This window comes from Thunnus albacares, chromosome 22, assembly GCF_914725855.1.
Source record: "Thunnus albacares chromosome 22, fThuAlb1.1, whole genome shotgun sequence".
NCBI classification, from domain to species: Eukaryota; Metazoa; Chordata; class Actinopteri; order Scombriformes; family Scombridae; genus Thunnus; species Thunnus albacares.
In genome coordinates, this window is record NC_058127.1 from 21,430,001 (window position 1) to 21,450,453 (window position 20,453).

At 38.2% G+C, this 20,453-nt stretch overlaps 3 protein-coding genes across 3 annotated transcripts; all 3 read left to right on the top strand.

The window, feature by feature from the left end:
* Nucleotides 1–3,054: 3,054 nt before the first annotated feature.
* On the top strand, nucleotides 3,055–4,568 carry LOC122973268. The gene is made up of 5 exons (XM_044340672.1): nucleotides 3,055–3,104; nucleotides 3,212–3,913; nucleotides 4,033–4,152; nucleotides 4,231–4,274; nucleotides 4,390–4,568. The coding sequence occupies exons 1-5, from the start codon at nucleotides 3,062–3,064 to the stop codon at nucleotides 4,510–4,512; spliced, it is 1,032 nt and encodes a 343-aa protein (XP_044196607.1). The 5' UTR covers nucleotides 3,055–3,061; the 3' UTR covers nucleotides 4,513–4,568.
* A 1,685-nt stretch (nucleotides 4,569–6,253) lies between these two features.
* LOC122973298 lies at nucleotides 6,254–8,210 on the top strand. The gene is made up of 5 exons (XM_044340705.1): nucleotides 6,254–6,320; nucleotides 6,464–7,174; nucleotides 7,286–7,402; nucleotides 7,885–7,928; nucleotides 8,030–8,210. The coding sequence occupies exons 1-5, from the start codon at nucleotides 6,266–6,268 to the stop codon at nucleotides 8,147–8,149; spliced, it is 1,047 nt and encodes a 348-aa protein (XP_044196640.1). The 5' UTR covers nucleotides 6,254–6,265; the 3' UTR covers nucleotides 8,150–8,210.
* Nucleotides 8,211–14,476: 6,266 nt separating this feature from the next.
* Nucleotides 14,477–17,354, top strand: LOC122973266. Its single transcript, XM_044340669.1, has 5 exons — nucleotides 14,477–14,636; nucleotides 14,782–15,477; nucleotides 15,602–15,730; nucleotides 15,814–15,854; nucleotides 16,561–17,354. The coding sequence occupies exons 1-5, from the start codon at nucleotides 14,582–14,584 to the stop codon at nucleotides 16,678–16,680; spliced, it is 1,041 nt and encodes a 346-aa protein (XP_044196604.1). The 5' UTR covers nucleotides 14,477–14,581; the 3' UTR covers nucleotides 16,681–17,354.
* The last annotated feature ends 3,099 nt before the right edge of the window (nucleotides 17,355–20,453 follow it).

Genomic DNA, 20,453 nt, shown 5'->3' on the forward strand with positions numbered 1-20,453 from the left:
AGATCAAAAGACATGTTTGAGTCACACACAGCAGCCTGCTTCTGCTAGGCAAAGGTCTTCTGCATGAGTTGACAGTGCTGTTACATCTTTCAGGGTGAGGCTGAGGGAATAAAAAATACTAAATTGTACTTAAAACGTGAGAACAGATGCAGATATCTGATAACAACCAGACCATTTCTTTCTCACTCCAACAGAAACACAAGCTCCTACACAATTGTACAGTACAGACACACAAGTGTACATGAGCAGTGAGATCTTTTAACCACGTGGTACAGTCAAGTACCCTGAGTCCATTACACAGCATTCAGCCCTCTGTAGCAGCTAATGTTTAGAGGACAGTACCTGGATTTTTGTATGTTTCAGGTCATGTGCTATTTTGAATTACTACCACCCTCTTTCCAAAGCCTGCACTTGAATGCACCACTATACCTGGGCATCATTTTGAAAACAAATCTTACTTCCAATTGAATTACCATGCCAAAATGATGTAATTCTGACAAAACTAAATCCAAGCTTCATGAACTAATGAAGTTAGTTCATGAAGAACTGGTTGAAAACCAGCAGATGTATGGGCAGCAAAAACACATTTGTCAGTCTAAAGCACTATGGTATGTTTTAGAAAATGATTAGAAAACATTGTTTGTGATTTATAGTAGGCATGATAAAACATAAAATTGTCCACTTTATCTCGTTACAAGCAGTAAAACCAGCTATCTCAGACAGTTGTGTTACTAGCATAATAAAAGTTAGCTGTCTACTTTCCACAACAGGAACTCATTTGAGTCATTAAGAGTATAGTTATGTTTTTAATCACGCTAGTAGTTTGGCTCTAAGGATGGCAACGTTGGCTCAGTTGGTCCACCACATGGTCTTTGGATGGCCATGAAATGTCGCACAAACATTCATGGTCCCCAGAAGATGAAGCCCACTGACTTTGGTGATCCCCTGACTCTTCCTCTACTGCCACCATGAGGTTGACATTTTTTGGTTTGTGTTTTTGAGAGAACATTGCGAAACCCATCAACACAGAGGGCCCTATCTTACGCCTGCCGCAGAGCGGTGCTAAGCACAGTGCAAGTCTCTTTGCTATTTTAAGACCGATGCAGTTGTCATTTTCCCGTCCAGTGCCCATGTTGTTAAAATAGCAATGGTACTTGCACCCATCAGTGCGCCCATGGGCATGTTGGTCTAAAAGTAAGGTGTGGTCAGGCACATTCAAGTCAATGGCGCAGTGTTTCACTGTTATTATAAGGGCACATTATCAAGATAGTAATATGCACCTACAGAGGTGGGTGCACAACATACACTCTGCTTGTTACACACACAGGACACGCAGCAGCGTACAAACATGCAAAAGGTAACAAATAAAAGTGAAAGATTATTATTGTGTATATTAATATATTGATATATTTTAAAAAATACATGTCATAATGCTTTGTCATAATATTTATCAGAATTAACTAATCGCAGTAATGATGCATTAAATTGTTTAATTATTTGACCAAATCGTGGCAATACACATAGGTATTTAAACAGGCGGACAACAACGGATCAAACACAGATCGACTTTCCTGCAGCATCAATACATGATGACATGAGGAACACATAAGGAAATAAATGAGGTGAAAACAATGATTAAACTAAAGAAGGAAATAAATCTGCACAGCTTCTAGCTGCTGCCAGCGGCAGGATCAGGACCTTGGAGAGCTGATCAAGTCCTAATAATTGTGTTAATTATTATTTACATGATTAAAATTAGTGATTCAATTTTTGAACAATATTTAACAAATATTCTTTGACATTTCTGAGAGTACAGTGATCAGGTTTCCATACTTTCAACAATTAAAACCCCGCTGATTTGACCTGTTACTCCATGACTGAACAAAACAATTTTAAAGAAACTAGAGCTGTAATTAAAAAAATAAACCTTTTCAAAAACCAAACGAAGATAAATTTGCAACAAATTAAGGAACAGGATCTTAAACTGGTGGTCTGTGGCTGACCATAGGAGGGTCCAGGAGCAGCAGAGGCCAGTGTACTCGTTATGGATCATGCACTTTCACTTTGCGCACAAGCAGATCTGTTTCCACTGCAGAGAAGTGTTCCTTCTTACTACGCGGCAAATGCGCCATCATAATAGCAATCCGCCAAGGTGCAAGCGCACCTGGCTCTGAAAGGGAATGGGAGATGACACTGTGATTGGTTTATTGCATGTTACGCCGAAAACACATCCATGATTAATAAGGACAACCCCTTTGAGCCCCTTTGACCATTTTTCCGCCATTAAAATAGCAAAAGTGGATTTGGACACACCCTAAATGCAATTGCGCTTCAGACCGTGCGCTTTAGATCATTAAAATAGGGCCCAGAGTGTGATATGCCTACATATAATTGTGTGTATAGAATAGGAATGGAAGTGAGGCTATCTCAGAGTGCAGGCTCTGAGGTTAGCGCTTGCTTCCTTTTCTTCCCTTTTTTTTATCTTAACCTTCTTCTTCTTTCTACTTGCAGAGATTTTTTGAATACTGCATTTGGCATTTAGTGATAACCATTATACATAATATAATGCCTCAAATAGATAAAGTCACTTTGATCTTTCACCACTGGTGGTAATAAGTAATCCTAGTAATCCTATAAATAATCATATATGCACACCTAAATCTAACAAACAGAACAAACCTGTGTCATGACTGAAGAATACCGCATGTTTTTCCAAATGGAAATAAATCACCTCTAAGCACAGTGTATATTGTGAAACACCCAACCTCCACGCCTCCATTCAAAAATGGACTTAAGGGAATTTCCTTTTCATAGTATACAAGCATGTTGTCACACCTGCTGTCCTCCAGTGTACAGCAACAAGAATATACCCAAACAAACTCGACCAGCACCAATTACACCTCTGGTCACCTGATCACATTGATCTTTTGGAAAAAAAACAAATCGCAAGTCTGACTCTAGACCAAACCAGTCACCTTAGCCAATCACAAACAGCCTTCGTCTCCTATAAGAGTTGGGTGCATTCGTCAAAACACAGCACACAGACTGCAGAGCTTCAGAGATGATGCCACTTTGCATTCTACTTGTATTTCTCAGTCAATTATGTGAGTATTTTACACATTTTTCTCACCATTTCTACTTGTAGGAATATAATTTTGAGGGATTTTGTGGTTTTGAAAGTATAATTCATATATTTTGTTTCTTTATGCAGGTCAGGTACCAGCTGTTCACAAGATCTCAAGTGTAATTCAGGATAGTGGTGTCAGAACAGCCAAAGTTGGGGGAAATATTACTTTGCAATGCCTCTGTCAGGAAAATTCTGTAACTTTTATCTTCTGGTACCAGCAAACATTGGGAGGTAAACCTCAGCTCATATCATCACGGATGAAGCACAGGACAGAAGCAGAGATCTCCCCCGAGTTTAAGGAGAGGTTTCAAGTTCTTGCAAAAAGTGGAGAAAGTATCAATCATCTTATAATCACAGACCTTCGCCTGTCGGATTCAGCTACATATTACTGTGGGATTTTAGCATTCAACGCAATTGAATTTGGACAAGGAGCTTTCCTTCATGTCAAAACATCACTGTCCAACATCCAGGCTGCTGTCCATCAGCCATCATTACAGCCACTTCAGTCAGGAGACTCTGCAAATTTGAGCTGCACAGTACATGCCAAACCATGTGTAGGGGAGCAGAACTTCTACTGGTTCAGACATGGTGCGTCTCAGCCTGCAGTCATATACCCCAGAACAGGACAATGCAAGAACATCTCCAATGAAGAGTCTGTCACAAAAAGTTGCACTTTAAACCTTTCTATAAAGTCTGTGAGCTCCTCTGATGCTGGGATCTACTACTGTGCTCTGTCCTCCTGTGGGGAGATTGTTTTCGGAAATGGAACAGAAATCGAGATTGCAGGTATGTGGTGGCAGCTGATGTTGCATAACATTGTTTTTTTTCCATTTTGAAGAAGTCATGAATGAACTCTTGTATGTGAAATGGGATTTGATGTATCTCTTCTCTTGATTGCATGTTAGGAGTTTCCATTCTCCTGGTGTATTGTCTGAGTGTGGCATTGGCAGTTTTCATTATTGTGCTCCTTGTCTTGGTTTTCATTGTGCACATGTTGAAGAAAAACCTGTGCTCTGTCTGTCATGGTAAGATTTTCAAAATCAAGGTTTTCAAAATGTTGCCGTGTTGACCTGGCTTGATCATTCCTCTATTCTGATTCACAGGAACTGTTTCTCATCTGACATGTTCTGCAGCCTCTGACGTTGCGGTAGGTGAAATGAATGTATAATGAAAAGCCAAATTCATTCCTATAGAAACAACCATCATATTTGTTCCACTTATATTTCTTTCATTATTTCCTATTGTTTATTTGTCATTACCAGAGCCAAGAAGCAAACAATCTCCATTATGCTGCTCTGAGTCTGAACAGGAACAGTGAACGACACCACCGAGAGGACAATGTGGAGAGTGTTTGTGTGTACTCTAAAATAAAGAGTAGAAAATAGTGAAGTACAACTTTGCTTGTCAACAATTCACAAGAATAAATGTAAATAATATGGAAATAAAGACAATAAAACATTTTAGCAAAATGTGTTTGCAGTGTTTTTGGATAAAATACATTCTGAAAGTGTTCCTCAGTCACACAGAGAAACCTCTTCATAGAATGGAGGCAGATTTAGACAAAGCAGGCTCATGAAAATCCCCTGCATTCTATTAATACCTTCTTCTACCAGAAACGTCAGCAGAGGTTGCACCTTTTTATCTAGCCGGCTCTCACCGTTTACCTTTCACTCTTGCGGTGAAGGTGGTGTGAAGTACAGAGAATAAGTTTCCATTGGTGGAAACACAAGTCCCTAGCTTTAACACAGGAAGAGTGGCCTGTAGCATTCAGGTCACAGCGTCTTACAACTCAGTGAGCCCAATCTCACGGGACTGTGAAACAAGCATCATGTCCAAGGTGCAGAAAACAAATGACTGAAAGGATTTTTACATACTTTCCACTCAAAGTATTGAGATGTATTTACAGAAGAGTGCTCTGAGTGAAACTGTCATTCCAGTCTGTTTTCTTCTTCTATAAATAACAAACAAAAAGTTTCAATCATCCATAACCGTTGCACAGTTTCACTATTTCAGTTCCCTAAAACTCCGGCCCAAACTTGACCCAAAGCTTTGCTTTTTAGGAAACTCCCAGGTTTGCAATGTTTTGAGGAAGTGGACATATTATGCAGGTCCACAAGTCGAACTACATGAGGTTTTTCTGGTTAAAGAAGTTGAAGTAGTGGATAAAGTCACATTGAACAGAACATACAGGAACATTTCCAGTGGTTCCTTTACTACTTTTTACATTAGAAACTGTACTAAAGTGGTGGGCAATATGGCTGCCATATAATATCACAGTATTTCATGATATTTAATGAAATATTTTCTGCTGCTGTCAGCATTAGAAGCATAATTTGCATAATGAAGGAGATCAACTTTCTTACTGTTCACACAACCAAGCTGGCATTTTCAATCATTTATGATGTACTACATTTCTTGCAGCACATTATAAATACAACACAACACAAATGAGCACAACTTCATCTATACCATTAATAAAACTGTCCGTAAGAAAGAATATTATAAACAGGCTACTATAAGGAGGTCAGAGGTCAATTTTAAATCTTATTTTCAACCTTTCCATTATTGCTAAAATGTGTATTTTGTAACATCACAGATTCTAACCAATGAATAAAAACACTCTGATAAGTTTTAAGTTTAAATTTATCAACTTGGTGTCAGGGAGAAAACACACATATTATATGTGTCCTATGAAATCAGTAAGAAACAGTAGGTCTGCAAATACCGAACAGTGATGGGAGAAAGGTCAAGAAGAGCGGTGTTAATGGTCAGAGTTGCCACAACCAGTTTTATACAGTCTTATCTTAAGACTGAAAAAACTAAGCTAAAAGTAAGAAGGCTCCTTCATTTATACAGCAGATGATCCCATAGTTCTCTCATGTACATTCATGCATATTCAACCACATTAACTTTGGAAGATGATCGTCACAGTCGTGTGTAAAAAACTGAACTCGCAACTCTGCCCTTTTGGAATCAGTCCTTTCTAGACCAAACATGAAAACTGTAGGAGGCACTGAACATGCAATCAATGTTACTTTAACAGAGTCTTTTCTGATTGGCCAATCAAACACACTTGTTCCTCTGAAAAGTAGAGGACGTATAGAGATTCTCTCCAATGATCATGGTGGTTACAACAAAATGACATCTCCAGTTTTTGCTTTGTATGTGACATGTCTGCTCTTGGGGAGAATTGGTAAGCTGCATCTTTTACATTTGGTTTCCTTTATATATCGATATTTTTTATTTGTTCTGTCACACATTATGTATATTACAATATGCTCCCTGTCATGGTGTAAAGTTAACTGTGTATTTGCTTGGTCTCCATTTTCTCTTCAGCTCCTATTACATCTCTGAATACATCATCATCTTTACGCTTTGAATCAGTTAATGTTGGTGAAGACGTGACTTTGGAATGTTTCTATAAAGATGATGCTGCAGTGATGTTTTACTGGTATAAACAAACTCTGGGACAGAAACCAAAGCTGATGTCTAAATTCTATAAACATGATCCAAATGGCAATTTTCAAGGTGAATTTGAGAACTATCCACGCTTAGGACTGGAAGCTAGCCTTGGTAAAAATCACTTGAAGATCACAAATGTGCAAATTTCAGACTCGGCTACTTACTACTGCGTAGCTGGCTATTCATATTTGTATGAATTTTTAGAGAGCATTATTGTCAGTGTAAAGGGTTCAGGTTTGAGCATCCAAGCTTTGGTCCACGAGTCGGCATCTGAGAGCATCCAGCCAGGAGGCTCTGTGACTCTGAACTGTACAGTACACACTGGGACCTGTGATGATGGAGAACACAGTGTTTACTGGTTCAAAAACTCTCAAGAATCTCATCCAGGAATCATTTACACACATGGAGGCAGGAATGATCAGTGTGAGAGGAACAACAACACACAAACACACACCTGTGTCTACAACTTGCTGATGAAGAGTCTGAATGGTTCTCATGCTGGGACGTACTACTGTGCTGTCGCCTCATGTGGACAGATACTGTTTGGAAACGGGACCACATTGGATTTTGAGCATAAGTACCTTTGTAGCAAAGGTGGCCTCATTTGTTAAGTAGTGGAGGAAACTTTATAATCAAATTTGATGAACAAAGAAAGAAAACTGTAATGTCTCCTAATTGGATCTGCAGATGAGGAAGACTCTCTTGTCTTGGTGTGTATCTTGAGTGGAGCTTTGGCACTCACCACCATCCTGGTTGTTTTCCTGGCTTACACAGTATATACAATGTTCAAGACAAACAGCTGCCAATGCACAGGTAGGCTAAACTGCAGTTCCTTATATTTGAAGTGTGTAATGAACGTGATATTGAAGGGCAGCAATGTGGACATTAGCAAAGATTTACATTTTAACATGTTCATTTGTACATTGAAGAACATGCACATACCATGAGAATATACTGTGTATTTTTTTTTATTTCATGTTTCATCAGCTGCAAACATCATCAGTGTTGAACTGTTCACTTCTGCTTCAGATTTATAGTCAAAAAATCCTGGAAAAATGAGCCAGTGAAGAACGATATTTTTTTTTAAATAAGGCTCTGAAATGAAAACAGTATCCTAAATAAACTGATGTAAGTTTAATATTTATACTCAAATCTGGCTTTTATATTTAAGTGCTGCCTGACCCTGCAGTTTCATGCCTGTAACATTTCAGTGATCGATAAATCAGAAGAACTGGTTCATAACTAAGTTAAAAAGGAATTTTGAAAAACAATTTTGTTGTTTTTTTCATGACTAGACTCGCAAGCAAGACCATCAGCTGCCGCAGCTCCAAATGCAGAGGTAGGTATTTAAGTACTCTAATTTTCTATATCTAATCTACTTTTTTCAATGCTTGTCTGTATCAATAATGAGACAAACACTGTTTTATATATAATTACCAGGGCTACCAAGACGCAAATAACCTCCATTACGCTGCTTTAAGGGAGAACAAGGTCAGCAGGTCAAGACGGCAGAGGGACGACACCAGGACTGAATGTGTTTACTCCGGTGTGAGACAGTAGAGCTGAACATGTTTCATTTGTACTTTGTGTCTGTGTGACTAGAAGAATGAACTGAATATAATATAACCAAATAAACACTTTCTTTCAGTTACAGTTGAACAAGGCTTCTTTGATGTGATCTGTTTGTCAAAGGTGCGATATTTCCACTCTCACTATACCTGCAGTTAACAATGTACAAACACACGACCACACACAACACATCTCTGTGGTGTTTGTGGAGTCAGATATTCGAGAGAGAGTTTGCAAGCCTGGAAAATGAACATTAAAACAAAGTCAGTACTGTGCCGTCTGTATCAGTCTCTAAGTGCTGCACTGTTAAAGGCATGATGTCACAATGTTTTACAAAGCAAAACCATCATCATATGACAGAAACACTATTTCAGAGTCAGAGGGACACATTCAGCTTGTTGTGCTAACATCCTGTGTGTCTGGTACAGACGAGACTCCTCTCGGGTGTGGTAGCACGTTCAGAAACATCAGAACCGGCCCTCTCACAGCAGGCTGGCGACAACACTCATCAATATGTGTATTCTGAACACACTCTAGCACTGATACTGCCTATTGTTCTTCACAAGTTGTTTACAGTAAATTAGCAGAGTGCACATCACAAACCCAGAGATGTGAGGATCTTTTTTTAGCTTCTGTGTGGTCTGCAGTCGAAAGATTCACTCTCAGTGTACTTCATGTAATTCAGTAGGACCCTCTGCTCTCTTTGTGGTTTTAAACAGGAAGTCTCTGCAGTGTTTTCATACAAAGCATCCACACAGTATAACTCTAATGCCCAGACTTGATTAAAACCTTTTTTTTACTGATGCTCTGTGACCAGTTTCCATATTGTGTCATATTCGAGAACTAAAACAGGGTTCAAATGTCCAAAACTAATAGAATAGTAACTAGTAACTCTGTGCATTTGGTTAGAGGCATCCAATATTGTCAATGTTTTTGTCAAAACCTATTCATGTACACCAGCTTTTCATCATGTCCAGCCATAGAAATCAGGTATTTCTGCCCGCCAGAGTTGTGCCAACATACAGGCATTACATTCACTCCTATATCAACCAAATGGTGGCCATGACTGTGCCATGTGTGCTTGGGTAAGAACAGGTAACGCAATAAACATCCTCATATAACAAGTCAATGTTAACGATAACCACAAAAGCTAACTGTATTTACTTTGTTTACGTAATATGAACATAATATCAGGTTACACCAACACACCAACCTTTGGCACTGGCAACATAATCTCACACAATCTCACAGTCCAGAGTGAAAGTCAAAGCAGAAGGATTATGGTTATTATAGACACACCGTCCCATTACTAATACACAGGAAGTTGAAAATCTGAAAAATGCTTCTTTAAAAGCCACAACTGATTTGCGGGGATGTTGTGTGGCGATCACAAAAAATCATTATTTTTAATACTTTGAATATTTTATATATATATATATATATAATTTTGAATATTAATGCACAATCTGAAAGTATCCAAATGATATATTTCAATAAAAAACAACCAATTACAGAACATTAACTAGAGCAAGTAGCAAAGTAAGATTAGTGAGTTTTCTAAGAGCCACTCCCCACATTCATAGCGACTGGACATTACAGAACCTGATAGCATGTATGGAATGAAAGAGTAGAAATTAGATGAGTGAAACTTCTCTCCAAAGCTCTGTTTGAACTTGCAGGTCTTCCTTAATGCATTGCATTCAAGGCAGCACTTAAAATGTTTTCACTGTTTCCACATGTGGATATTAGGCGTTCCTTCTCACTAGCCAATCAAACAGAGTCTTCTCTCTGAAGAGTAGAGAACATCCTGAGATTCAATTCTTTCAGCGCAGCATTTTGAACACGATGACACCTCTGACAATTGCTTTGTATCTGACTTGTTTGTTCTTTGGGACTTTAGGTAAGTTGTTTAATTTTTAAATGTTTTTGATATAATTAAAAAAAATGTCGTGCAATCATTATGATACACTTTTATTACGGAATTAAATGTGCACTTTCTGAATCTCTTTTCTCTTCAGCTCAGATGAATGATCTGAAATCACCCAAGTATGTGCGTCAAGAGAAGACTTTTTATTCAGTGAATGTTGGTGAAGACGTGACTTTGGAATGTTTCTATGAAGATGATGCTGCAGTGATGTTTTACTACTGGTATAAACAAACTCTGGGACAGAAACCAAAGCTGATGTCTAAATTCTATAAACATGACAAAAATGGCAATTTTCAAGGTGAATTTAAGAACTATCCACGCTTAGAACTGGAAGCTAGCCCTGGTAAAAATCACTTGAAGATCTCAGATGTGCAAATTTCAGACTCGGCTACTTACTACTGCGTAGCTGGCTATTCATACAAGTTAGAATTTTTGGAGGGCACTACTCTCAATGTAAAGGGTTCAGGTTTAAACATCCAAGCTTCGGTCCATCAGTCGGAATCTGAGAGCATCCAGCCAGGAGGCTCTGTGACTCTGAACTGTACAGTACACACTGGGACCTGTGATGATGGAGAACACAGTGTTTACTGGTTCAAAAACTCTCAAGAATCTCATCCAGGAATCATTTACACACATGGAGGCAGGAATGATCAGTGTGAGAGGAACAACAACACACAAACACACACCTGTGTCTACAACTTGCCAATGAAGAGTGTGAATCTTTCTCATACTGGGACCTACTACTGCGCTGTCACCTCATGTGGACAGATACTGTTTGGAAACGGGACTAAGATGGACATTGGCAGTAAGTAACTTTCTAGCTGTGGTTTCATATGTGGTTATGATTTCTACCCACTCAATATTCCTACAACTCTGTAATGTCTCCTATCATCTGAATCTGCAGATGAAGTGGACTTTGTCTTGGTCTACTTCTTGTTTGGAGCTTTGACATTCTCCACCATCCTGATTGTTTTCCTGGCATATGCAGCATATACAATGAACAAAAACTGCTGCCAACGTACAGGTAGGCCAACTGTTATTTATTACTGTTGATAGTTTGTATTCATGTACTTAATATTGGAGGCACAGCTATTGGAAGTTGATATGAACAACAAGTTAATCAAATCAAGACAAGAGTGTTAACATATTCCACCACAGTGATTACTTCCACATACTGTAGGAACATATTTTCATGGTTTATCAACTAGAACTTCAAGTTTTTATTTATCAGTTCATAGGAAACTGAGCCAGTCAACAAGAATATTAACTAAAGAGGCTATAAGTTAGAAACTTTATACTGTACTGTTAAATGGTGTCAGTGTTACAGTAAGACGTGGTTTTAGATTTGGATCTTTATTGATTTCTATCTATCATAATGCAATGGTTCATTTTCCATCATGTTTGAGAAGTATATCAGTCATAATATCATAAGTTTTAAAAAGTTTTAAATTTGTCTTCCCATCACCAGCTTAGTGCATTTTAAAAGCTTTTGTTCTTTTTTCACAACTCAAGAGTCTCAAGAAAGATCTCCAGGGGACTCGACTCCAGATCCAGAGGTGAGTGTTCTTAGAGTTGTACTACTACAACGACAATATACTGTATATTACAGCATGACAACATGTACAGGGGATGGACACAATTTAGTACAATCATCCTAAAATAAGACATAATGAGACACAGGATGTATACTAATGTGGTGATTGTTTCATACTTTATTTTCAGAGTTACAGAGACGCAGATGACCTCCATTACGCTGCTTTAAGGGAGAACAAGTTCAGCAGGTCAAGAAGACAGAGGGACAACACTGGGACTGAGTGTGTTTACTCCAGGGTGAAGCAATAACCTGGCTGCACCTATAGAAGACATGACTCTCTTAGTCTGCCTATCAATCTATCTATAATGTATATTTAAGATGTGGTTTTTCTCTATCTGTCTTTCCCCTTATTTGACATACAAATAAACATTTGGTCATTTCTGAACCTTAAGATGTCTTTTAAAACTGAATAAGAGAAAGAGAAAGCTACAGAGAGTGTGCAGGATAGTGAGTGAGAGTGAGGAAGTGAAAGCAAAACGTTTCAGGCAGTGAACTTTAACGTTATTTGGTCCATGTTTGTGATTACTTGCTAATTCAAAAGCAGATAAAGCTCTGCCACACTAAGGTAGTTCGCCATCTCACATATCCTGTGCTACAAATGTTACTGGTCAGAGGGACACAATCAGAAAGGTACTGCAAACATCAAGCTTGTCTGATGCAGAAGTGACTCATTCCCCACATGGTTACAGCCTCAGAAACAACACGTTGGGCCTTCTCACGGCAAGATGGCAACAAGACCTACCAACATGTAATTTCCTATTTGTCTGTCAGATAGTGAGAGTTCACCCAAAGCACACAGATATACAGTCTTACCCAAACTGTAAATGTGTTTATTGTACATCACAAACCCAGAGATATAAGAATCTTTTTTTTAGCCTCTGTGTGGTCGGCAGTCAAAAGATTTACTCTCAATATACTCCAGTCATGTACGTCTGCAGGACCCTCTGCTCTCTTTGTCTTTGTGGTTTCAAACAGGAAGTCTACAGTGTTTTCATGCAAAGCAGCCACACAGTCTAACTGTAATACCCAGACCATTTCAGTAGATTGTATCAGCAAAGCAGCACCAAAAAGCTGAGACATGATTTAATAAAATAATAGACATCTACACCTAACAGCTCTATAACATTAATATACTGTATATTCTTGGTTATCAGATTGTTTTTGTCAATTAAAAATTAAGTTAAAAATTGTACACTGTCCCAATAAATAAATACAATCAGATGTCCTTCTACTAAAAAAAAAAAACATATTTCTGCTTGTCAGACAGCTGTGCCAACACACAGGTGTTACACGTTCTGTTGTATCAACCAAACCAAGGCCACTGTACATGTGTTTAGGGGAAGCAGCTGAAATAATTTACATCAGCATATATAAAATGTACTGCTAGCAGCAGTGTAAGCTATTTGTAGCCATAATAACCAGTGCAAACAAAATGTTCTTTTCTTACAAGGTTTGGTTAAACATCACACAGCCTTCTTCTTCCTGTTAGCAATGACTCTTTCTTTCTTTGAGCAAGGTTTCAAGCCCCATGTTGACCCACACACTGGCACTTCATGTGCTGCCATTGGCAACAACATCTAACAAAGACTCACAGTCCACACAGCAGAGAACGCAGGCAACAATTATGGATATTATAGACATGCCATACCTATGACTGATACATGGAATATTGAAAATCAGCAAATTGTCACTTAATAGCCCATTAACATGAGACACCTCAGCAAAGAAGCCACAACTACTGGTTGGGGGCCATTGTAGGCAAAGCTCTTTTAATACCTTCTTCTAACTAGAAACATTAGTGCAGGTTGCATCTTTAAATCTAGCCAACTCTCAGCATTCACCTTTATCGCTTCTGTGGTGGGAAGACTGACCTTTTGACTGAAATATGTGATCATTTTCAAAAAACACACTGTTGAATAAAGTGTGAGAGACGATTCTACTCATGGAACAGGTGATGTGTTGGAGTCAGGTTGTAATTTCACGTTGAAAATAATACAATGTAAAGTAAAAGAAGGAAGTACAGTGGATGGAAAGATAATATACTGAGCTCCGCAAATACTAAAATACTAAAAACAACTAGTGAGTGGAGCTACTTTCAGCCTGTCTTAGTTCAACCTAACCAAAATCCTGACCCTACCCTTGGCCAAATTGTTTTAGATGCCCAACCTCTATTAAACTTTCAGTTCCCTAATGTTTCATTTTACACAGACAAAAGTTGTTATACTGTCAAACAATCCTTTTGGGGTACATAAAATAAATCTTCATACACAATACACAATGTAATTTGGGGTCCAAGGTTTGCACTTGTGTCTAGCTCAGCAGTGTTAAGATGTGTTTACTGGGGTCAGTGTAGTAGACATTCATACAGCACCAAAAGAGCAATTCAGTACTTCTTCAAATATTTCAACAACCAAGTCTCTTAATCCACTTCATTTCAGTTTTCTACACTCAAATCTACAGTTACCTGAGAGGAAATGTGTGATTATACATCCTGCCTCTTTGTCTTTGTAATTGCTTTTGGCTCTCAAAGTCCTCTCTAAATACTTGTTTAAACCTCTTCACACTTTTACTGCTGCTGATGCCGGCCAATAAAGGTGAGCGATCTGTGGACTAGAGAACTCTATTTGAGCATAACTCAACTGCACTTTTTCAGCAAGTTATTCCTTTTTTGTGATTTTTAAACATCAGGCTTAAGAGTTATATTGTGGTTCTGGTACCTCTCTCCATGTGTCTTGTCTGGGAACCAACCAATTGACAATGGAGGCGGCGCTGAATCTGTGTTCATTGTTTCCAAAATAGGACATGCAGTGTCACTTCTTGTTAGCCAATCAAACATTGTCTTCACTCTAAGAGTAGAGAACATTTAGAGGTTCTCTACATTCAACAAGATATTTTGAACACAATGACATCTCTGAAGTTTGCTTTATTTCTGACTTGTCTGTTCTTGGGGAGAACAGGTAAGTGTTGCTGTTGCATTTGTATCCTTAAAATGTATATACATTTTTGTTGATATAATTTCTACATTTTCTTGCAATCTTGTTATTAAATTAAACTTCTATCATTGCACTAATTGCAAATCTCCTTTGTCTCTTTTCTCTTCAGCTCTGGCAACTAATCCTAAGTCGTCCTTATCTGTACACCAAGAGAGTGGATTTTTATCAGCTAATGTTGGTGACAACGTGACTTTGCAATGTTTCTATGAAGGTGATGTAGCAGCGATGTTTTACTGGTATAAGCAAACTCTGGGACAGAAACCACGGCTCATCTCTACCTTCTATAAACATGATACAAAAGGCACTTTTCATAACGAGTTCAAGAATGATCCTCGCTTCACATTGGAAACTAAAAACGGTAAGAATCACTTGACAATTTCTGATTTACGTATTTCAGACTCGGCTACTTACTACTGCATAAGTTGCTATTCATACAAGTTTGAATTTGCGGAGGGAATTACTGTCAATATAAAGGGTTCAGGTTTGAACATACAAGCTCTGGTCTATCAGTCGGCATCTGAGAGCATCCAGCCAGGAGGCTCTGTGACTCTGAACTGTACAGTACACACTGGGACCTGTGATGATGGAGAACACAGTGTTTACTGGTTCAAAAACTCTCAAGAATCTCAACCAGGACTCATATACATACATGGAGGCAGGAATGATCAGTGTGAGAGGAACTACACACAAACAGACACCTGTGTCTACAACTCGCCAATGAGTCTGAATCTTTCTCATGCTGTAACCGACTGTGCTGTCGCCTCATGTGGACAGATACTGTTTGGAAATGGGACCAAACCAAAGGGTGAGTAACACTTTAGCAGAGGTTGTTTCATATGAGAAGTAGTTATGATTACTCCCCAATTGAAATCTAAATTAATACAAACACAACACTAGAGAGTTCTGTGTCCTGATGTGTGTTTCTGCAGATGAGGTGGGCTCTCTTGATTCTCTTGTGTATTTCTTGAGTGGAGCTTTGGCGTTCACCACCATCCTGGTTATTTTACTGGCTTTCTCAGTGTGCATGATGAACAAGAAAAACGGCTGCCAATGTGGAGGTAACTGGGATGGTTTTTATCTGGCAACTTGTTATCACTGATTATGGCTTTAAATAAAAAGCTTTTTCTTTGTTTCACAACAGAATCTGAAAGAATTTCAGCTTCCGCCCCAACAAATGGAGAGGTGAATATGACCTATTTAAATGAACTGTTGAATAGTATTAACATGCAATATTGTTAATGAAAAAAGACAAGACTAAAATGTAGTTTAAAAATAAAAACTTTACGAAATCTTTCTTCATTTTTGTTGACAAAAAAAGGAAACAAAATATTAAAATATTATAGACTTTTTTTTCTAAATTACAATCGAAATATCCAAATATGTGTGTGTGTGAGAGAGAGAGAGAGAGAGAGAGAGAGAGAGAGAGCGTGTGTATGTGTCGCAAGTGACGGTTATATGCTGAAGTGTGTGTGTATGCCGGGGGATGCTGATGTGAAACTGCAGCGGGTCAAATTAAAAGATACAATCTTATGTGAAATAAATTTGACAAAAATGATATTTTTTGGCTCAACTAGATTGACTGAAATGTTCAATAAAATCTGATGACTACAAAAGACTAAAACGTCAACAGCTTTCATTGCCTAAAACTACACTAAAATAGTTACGGTTATCTTTTACTAAAAAAACAGGGTGAGGTTGAATAAATATGTTGAAAACTAACAAGGACATTTGACACAGGACTAAGACTAGATTAAAAAAATATTTAACAAAATTAACACTACGGTTGAATTACCACCCAGACTTATTTTATAGCACAGCAAAAGGTGATTTTGGACTTCTCATTTGTTTCATGTACTGTTTTGTCATTTTCTAATATTTTTGCTACCAGGCTTATCAAGATGCAGACAACCTCCATTATGCTGCTTTACGGGATCACAAGGTCAACCGACCGAGAAGGCAGAGGGACGACACCTCGAGTCAATGTGTGTACTCCAGTGTGAGGCAGTAGAACTGGACAGGTTTCAATACTCTGTTTTTCTGTAAGATGTCATTTTGTTAACATCTGCTTTAAGAAGTAATGTAGATTTTCTTAAAAGAGGAAAAGTTGTCCACATCATTTCAAATACTTGCAATTAGTATAAAGACTTGGGTTGCAGTAAACTACTTCCTGTCTGATGTTTTTTAAGTGTTGTCAGAGGTTTAAGGCCATATTTCTACTATCACTTTGTATCTGAAAACATGATGCACCACTTACTTTTACCAAGAAGAACCTTCACCATGGACAATGTAAACAGACCACATAATATTTTATTAAATTGACTGCACATAACATAGAATATTACATCTAGGAAATATCTGTTATTCTTTACATGTTTTTTGTACATGTTGCTACAAACCCAGTGATTTAACAATCTTTTTATAGCTTCCCTTGTGGTCTGCAGTCAGAAGATGAGATCTCTGTATGCTTTGCTAAGAGTCAGTCATATGTATGACGAAAACTCTGCTTTGTATGGTTTCAAGCAGGATGTCTCCACAATCTTACTTTGTTTTCTTCCAAAGCAACTACCGTGTGCATTTATAATCTTTAGATTGTATAATACATAAATGATTTTTCACAATGAAACCAGTATATTTAAGATGCGAGGTTCACGGATGTTGTACAAATGGTGGAACATAATGTAAATAAACTGTTACACTATTTTGTGCTAAATGCAGTACTGTGTTTGTGTTTTCGTATCATTAATGAGCAAATAATTTAATATAATCATGTTACACTTTGACATTGAGAAACTGTGTGTACAGTATATAGACTATAAATATCATCAATAAATATTGCACTGTCATGTCAGAAAGCTAAAATGGCAGGAAGATTACAACATTACCGATGTGGTAATATGATGCTCATGGTGTGGTTACCAAGACCCCACTAATTCCCATCAGATCAGATCACAATCAGGCAACCACTGTACCGTAGAGACATCTGGATTCAAAACTGGTAGCAGTGCCACCAGATTAGTTACTTCTTAGGTATTCCAATGAAAACACAGAGTGGGTGGGCACAGAGAAAAATGGGTGGGCCTAGCCCTTCCAAGACCAATCATACTTCTGAAATGCATATATTAACCAAAATAGACCATTACAACTATACTTGCCTGAATGCATCTCAGTTTATTCATACCTTATACATCATCAGAGGTAATGTTACAGGCACCAAGACAAACATTAACAGCATCATACTGTGGCCACATATTCACACACACACACACACACAGCTGACAGATGCAAAAGCATCATTACTCATATGTATGGATAGAGGTGCACCAACATGAACAGTGACATTGAAAATGACACTTGAACATGGCCTGGCATGGCGCCAGGATGAAGTGACTTTGAATTTTTTGTTGTTCTTCATAAAATAAATTAACTGATTTAACCATGCAGCAACTTTTTTATCATGTTGCATGCCTGACACAAAACAGCGCTGTCCATGGTTCTGAAACAACAGCTAAGCAAAAGTCACGTTTTTTGGCCAATAATTTTGCTGTTTTAGCTATTTTTCTATAGATACATAAAGCTTAAACAGAGGGGGCAAAAAATATAACTGAGGGCGCTAAGCCCCCTTAAGAGAGTGATGACACACAGACACACACACACACAGATGGCAGACACGGCAACATCAGCATCCAGTAGTAAACCCAGCAAAAATTATTCCCCATAAGCAATAATATTGAAACAGGCAACAGACTACTATAGTCTGAAATTGTAAATTAGCTTAGTTTGATGGTTGCAGCAGGAGATGATGGGGCTTGGTGCTGAACACTGACATTATTTCATTATAGTCCAACGCTTCAGTTGGTTCTGTTTCAAAGGAGAGCAGGGGCAAAGAGTTCAGTCTGTATGTCATCCCTGATGGCAGTTTTTGTCTGACTGACAGCTGAATGAGTCTTTCAACAGTAACATTACAGCTTGTAGCTGCTGACTTAGCAGCCACGTACGTGTTGTTACTACTTGAAACTTGTTGAGGAGAAACTGTTGCAGGAGGAGGCATCTAGGTTGACAATGATGGCTGAGCTGGAGCTGAATTCTCTTCTTCCTGCTCCTGACATCTCAAGGCTTTGTTTCTCCATGGTTTTCATCTTAACCTACAGTAAAAACAGCTAGTTAATGGACAGTAGGCTTCTGGTCCTCTGTGCAGCAGCGCAGTGAAAGAGGAGGGGCTGCTTTCAAAGGTTAGGGTTAGTTATTTGCAAAATGCAGTGCCACTCAAAAAATCTGACCTATCAACATCATCATATGGTTAACAAGAAGTAAGAGACAACAACTGCTTTATTTTCATAGGTTGCGTAGTCAGATTTGAAACAGTACTCATTGACTGCTATTCATTGGATGATCCAGCAAAAAAGGAAGCCTTCTGATTGGCCCACTCAGGCCCACCCAGAGCTATGCACTAGTCTGAGGGCCGAGCACCTGTTGGGATGGGTCGGGATGCCCAACATGGCATAATTTCCCCAGCAAATCTGATGCGACAGGCTAAAAACTGTGGTAATTTTCAGTGTAGGACTGTTGATATTCCATTTTATTAATTGTTAATATTTTTTCAGGTGATAAAGTAACCATTTAGATTCCCAATATGTGGTCAGTTTATCCAAACAACACCTGTTTATAAATTTGCTCTGATGTTTTCCATAACCATAGAGCATGCGCACCACAAACTTCCACTGATTTAAGTCACATTTTTCCTGTACATAATGATTTAATTGCTTAGTCTGTTTGAACTGCACTTTGGTCACATTTAGCCTCTACTGATACACCAAGTCTTCCACCTCAGCCAAGCGCACAAACTTTTTTGTGATATTTTGTGATTTTTTGAAAAAATGTTCCGCATTTCCAGGTTTTTTAAATGCGCAAATTGAAAACAGGTGGATTGAAATGCAGCCTTTGAATGTGACCCAGATGACTCTTGGTAATATGAGTGACTAGCCTGCTAGCTAATATGATAGTAAGATAGTTTAGGGATTGTTGGAAGGCTTTGCACTATTTATGCAGGCTTGCTGTTTCCCCCTGCTTCCAGCCTTTGCACTAAGACGGCCTATAATATTGTTGGACTCAACATACAGAGATAAACTGACACCAGTCTTATTATCTAGATAAATATGAATAATGCAGCAAACAAGAAAAGTCTGAATTGTTCTGTAATCATCACATTGACCGAGAAAACACAGGAGGAAATTCTGTGAAAATGGCTAATTGATCGGGTCTAAGTGGAGCATGTTACTGCAATAACAAAGTTAAAGAACAAGGCAGAGAAATGCTTTTATAAAATATTCTATTCCTGTGCTCAGTTTTGTTTCTGCTGTGAACACAGGAATGAGGCAGTCATTACACCGAGACCTGTTAACCTTGACCTTCATGCATTTTGCTTCGTATATCGTTCATTGTTCTGCCTTTGTGGTTTTCAGCAGGATGTAGAGGTGTTTGCACTCTCACATAGATGCTTCTTAAGATAAAGACCACTTAAACATCCAAAGACAGTGGATATCACATTTAATATTGAAACAGTTTAATATAAATCTAGTTATGACGACAACGAAAACAAGGAATATGATACACTGATTGCATTAGTCATTTTGACATGTCAGAATGCAAAGTGTTGTGACAATCAAAAAACAGTAGACATTTAAAAAATATAATCAAGCAAGATATGAGAGTTACTATAAATCCAGCTGACAGTTTTTACTGTTTTCCACCAAAGGAAGAAAAAATGAAAACTGAATCCCAGTG

Excerpts from the sequence above, each read along its gene's own strand:
- LOC122973268 (XM_044340672.1), top strand. The coding sequence starts at position 3,062 with ATGATGCCACTTTGCATTCTACTTGTATTTCTCAGTCAATTAT. Across the intron at positions 4,153-4,230 it reads CCTGTGCTCTGTCTGTCATG|GAACTGTTTCTCATCTGACA; the intron begins GTAAGATTTTCA and ends TCTGATTCACAG. Across the intron at positions 4,275-4,389 it reads CTGCAGCCTCTGACGTTGCG|AGCCAAGAAGCAAACAATCT; the intron begins GTAGGTGAAATG and ends TGTCATTACCAG.
- LOC122973298 (XM_044340705.1), top strand. The coding sequence starts at position 6,266 with ATGACATCTCCAGTTTTTGCTTTGTATGTGACATGTCTGCTCTTGGGG. Across the intron at positions 7,403-7,884 it reads AAACAGCTGCCAATGCACAG|ACTCGCAAGCAAGACCATCA; the intron begins GTAGGCTAAACT and ends TTTCATGACTAG. Across the intron at positions 7,929-8,029 it reads CCGCAGCTCCAAATGCAGAG|GGCTACCAAGACGCAAATAA; the intron begins GTAGGTATTTAA and ends TATAATTACCAG.
- LOC122973266 (XM_044340669.1), top strand. The coding sequence starts at position 14,582 with ATGACATCTCTGAAGTTTGCTTTATTTCTGACTTGTCTGTTCTTGGGG. Across the intron at positions 15,731-15,813 it reads AAACGGCTGCCAATGTGGAG|AATCTGAAAGAATTTCAGCT; the intron begins GTAACTGGGATG and ends GTTTCACAACAG. Across the intron at positions 15,855-16,560 it reads CCGCCCCAACAAATGGAGAG|GCTTATCAAGATGCAGACAA; the intron begins GTGAATATGACC and ends TTTTGCTACCAG.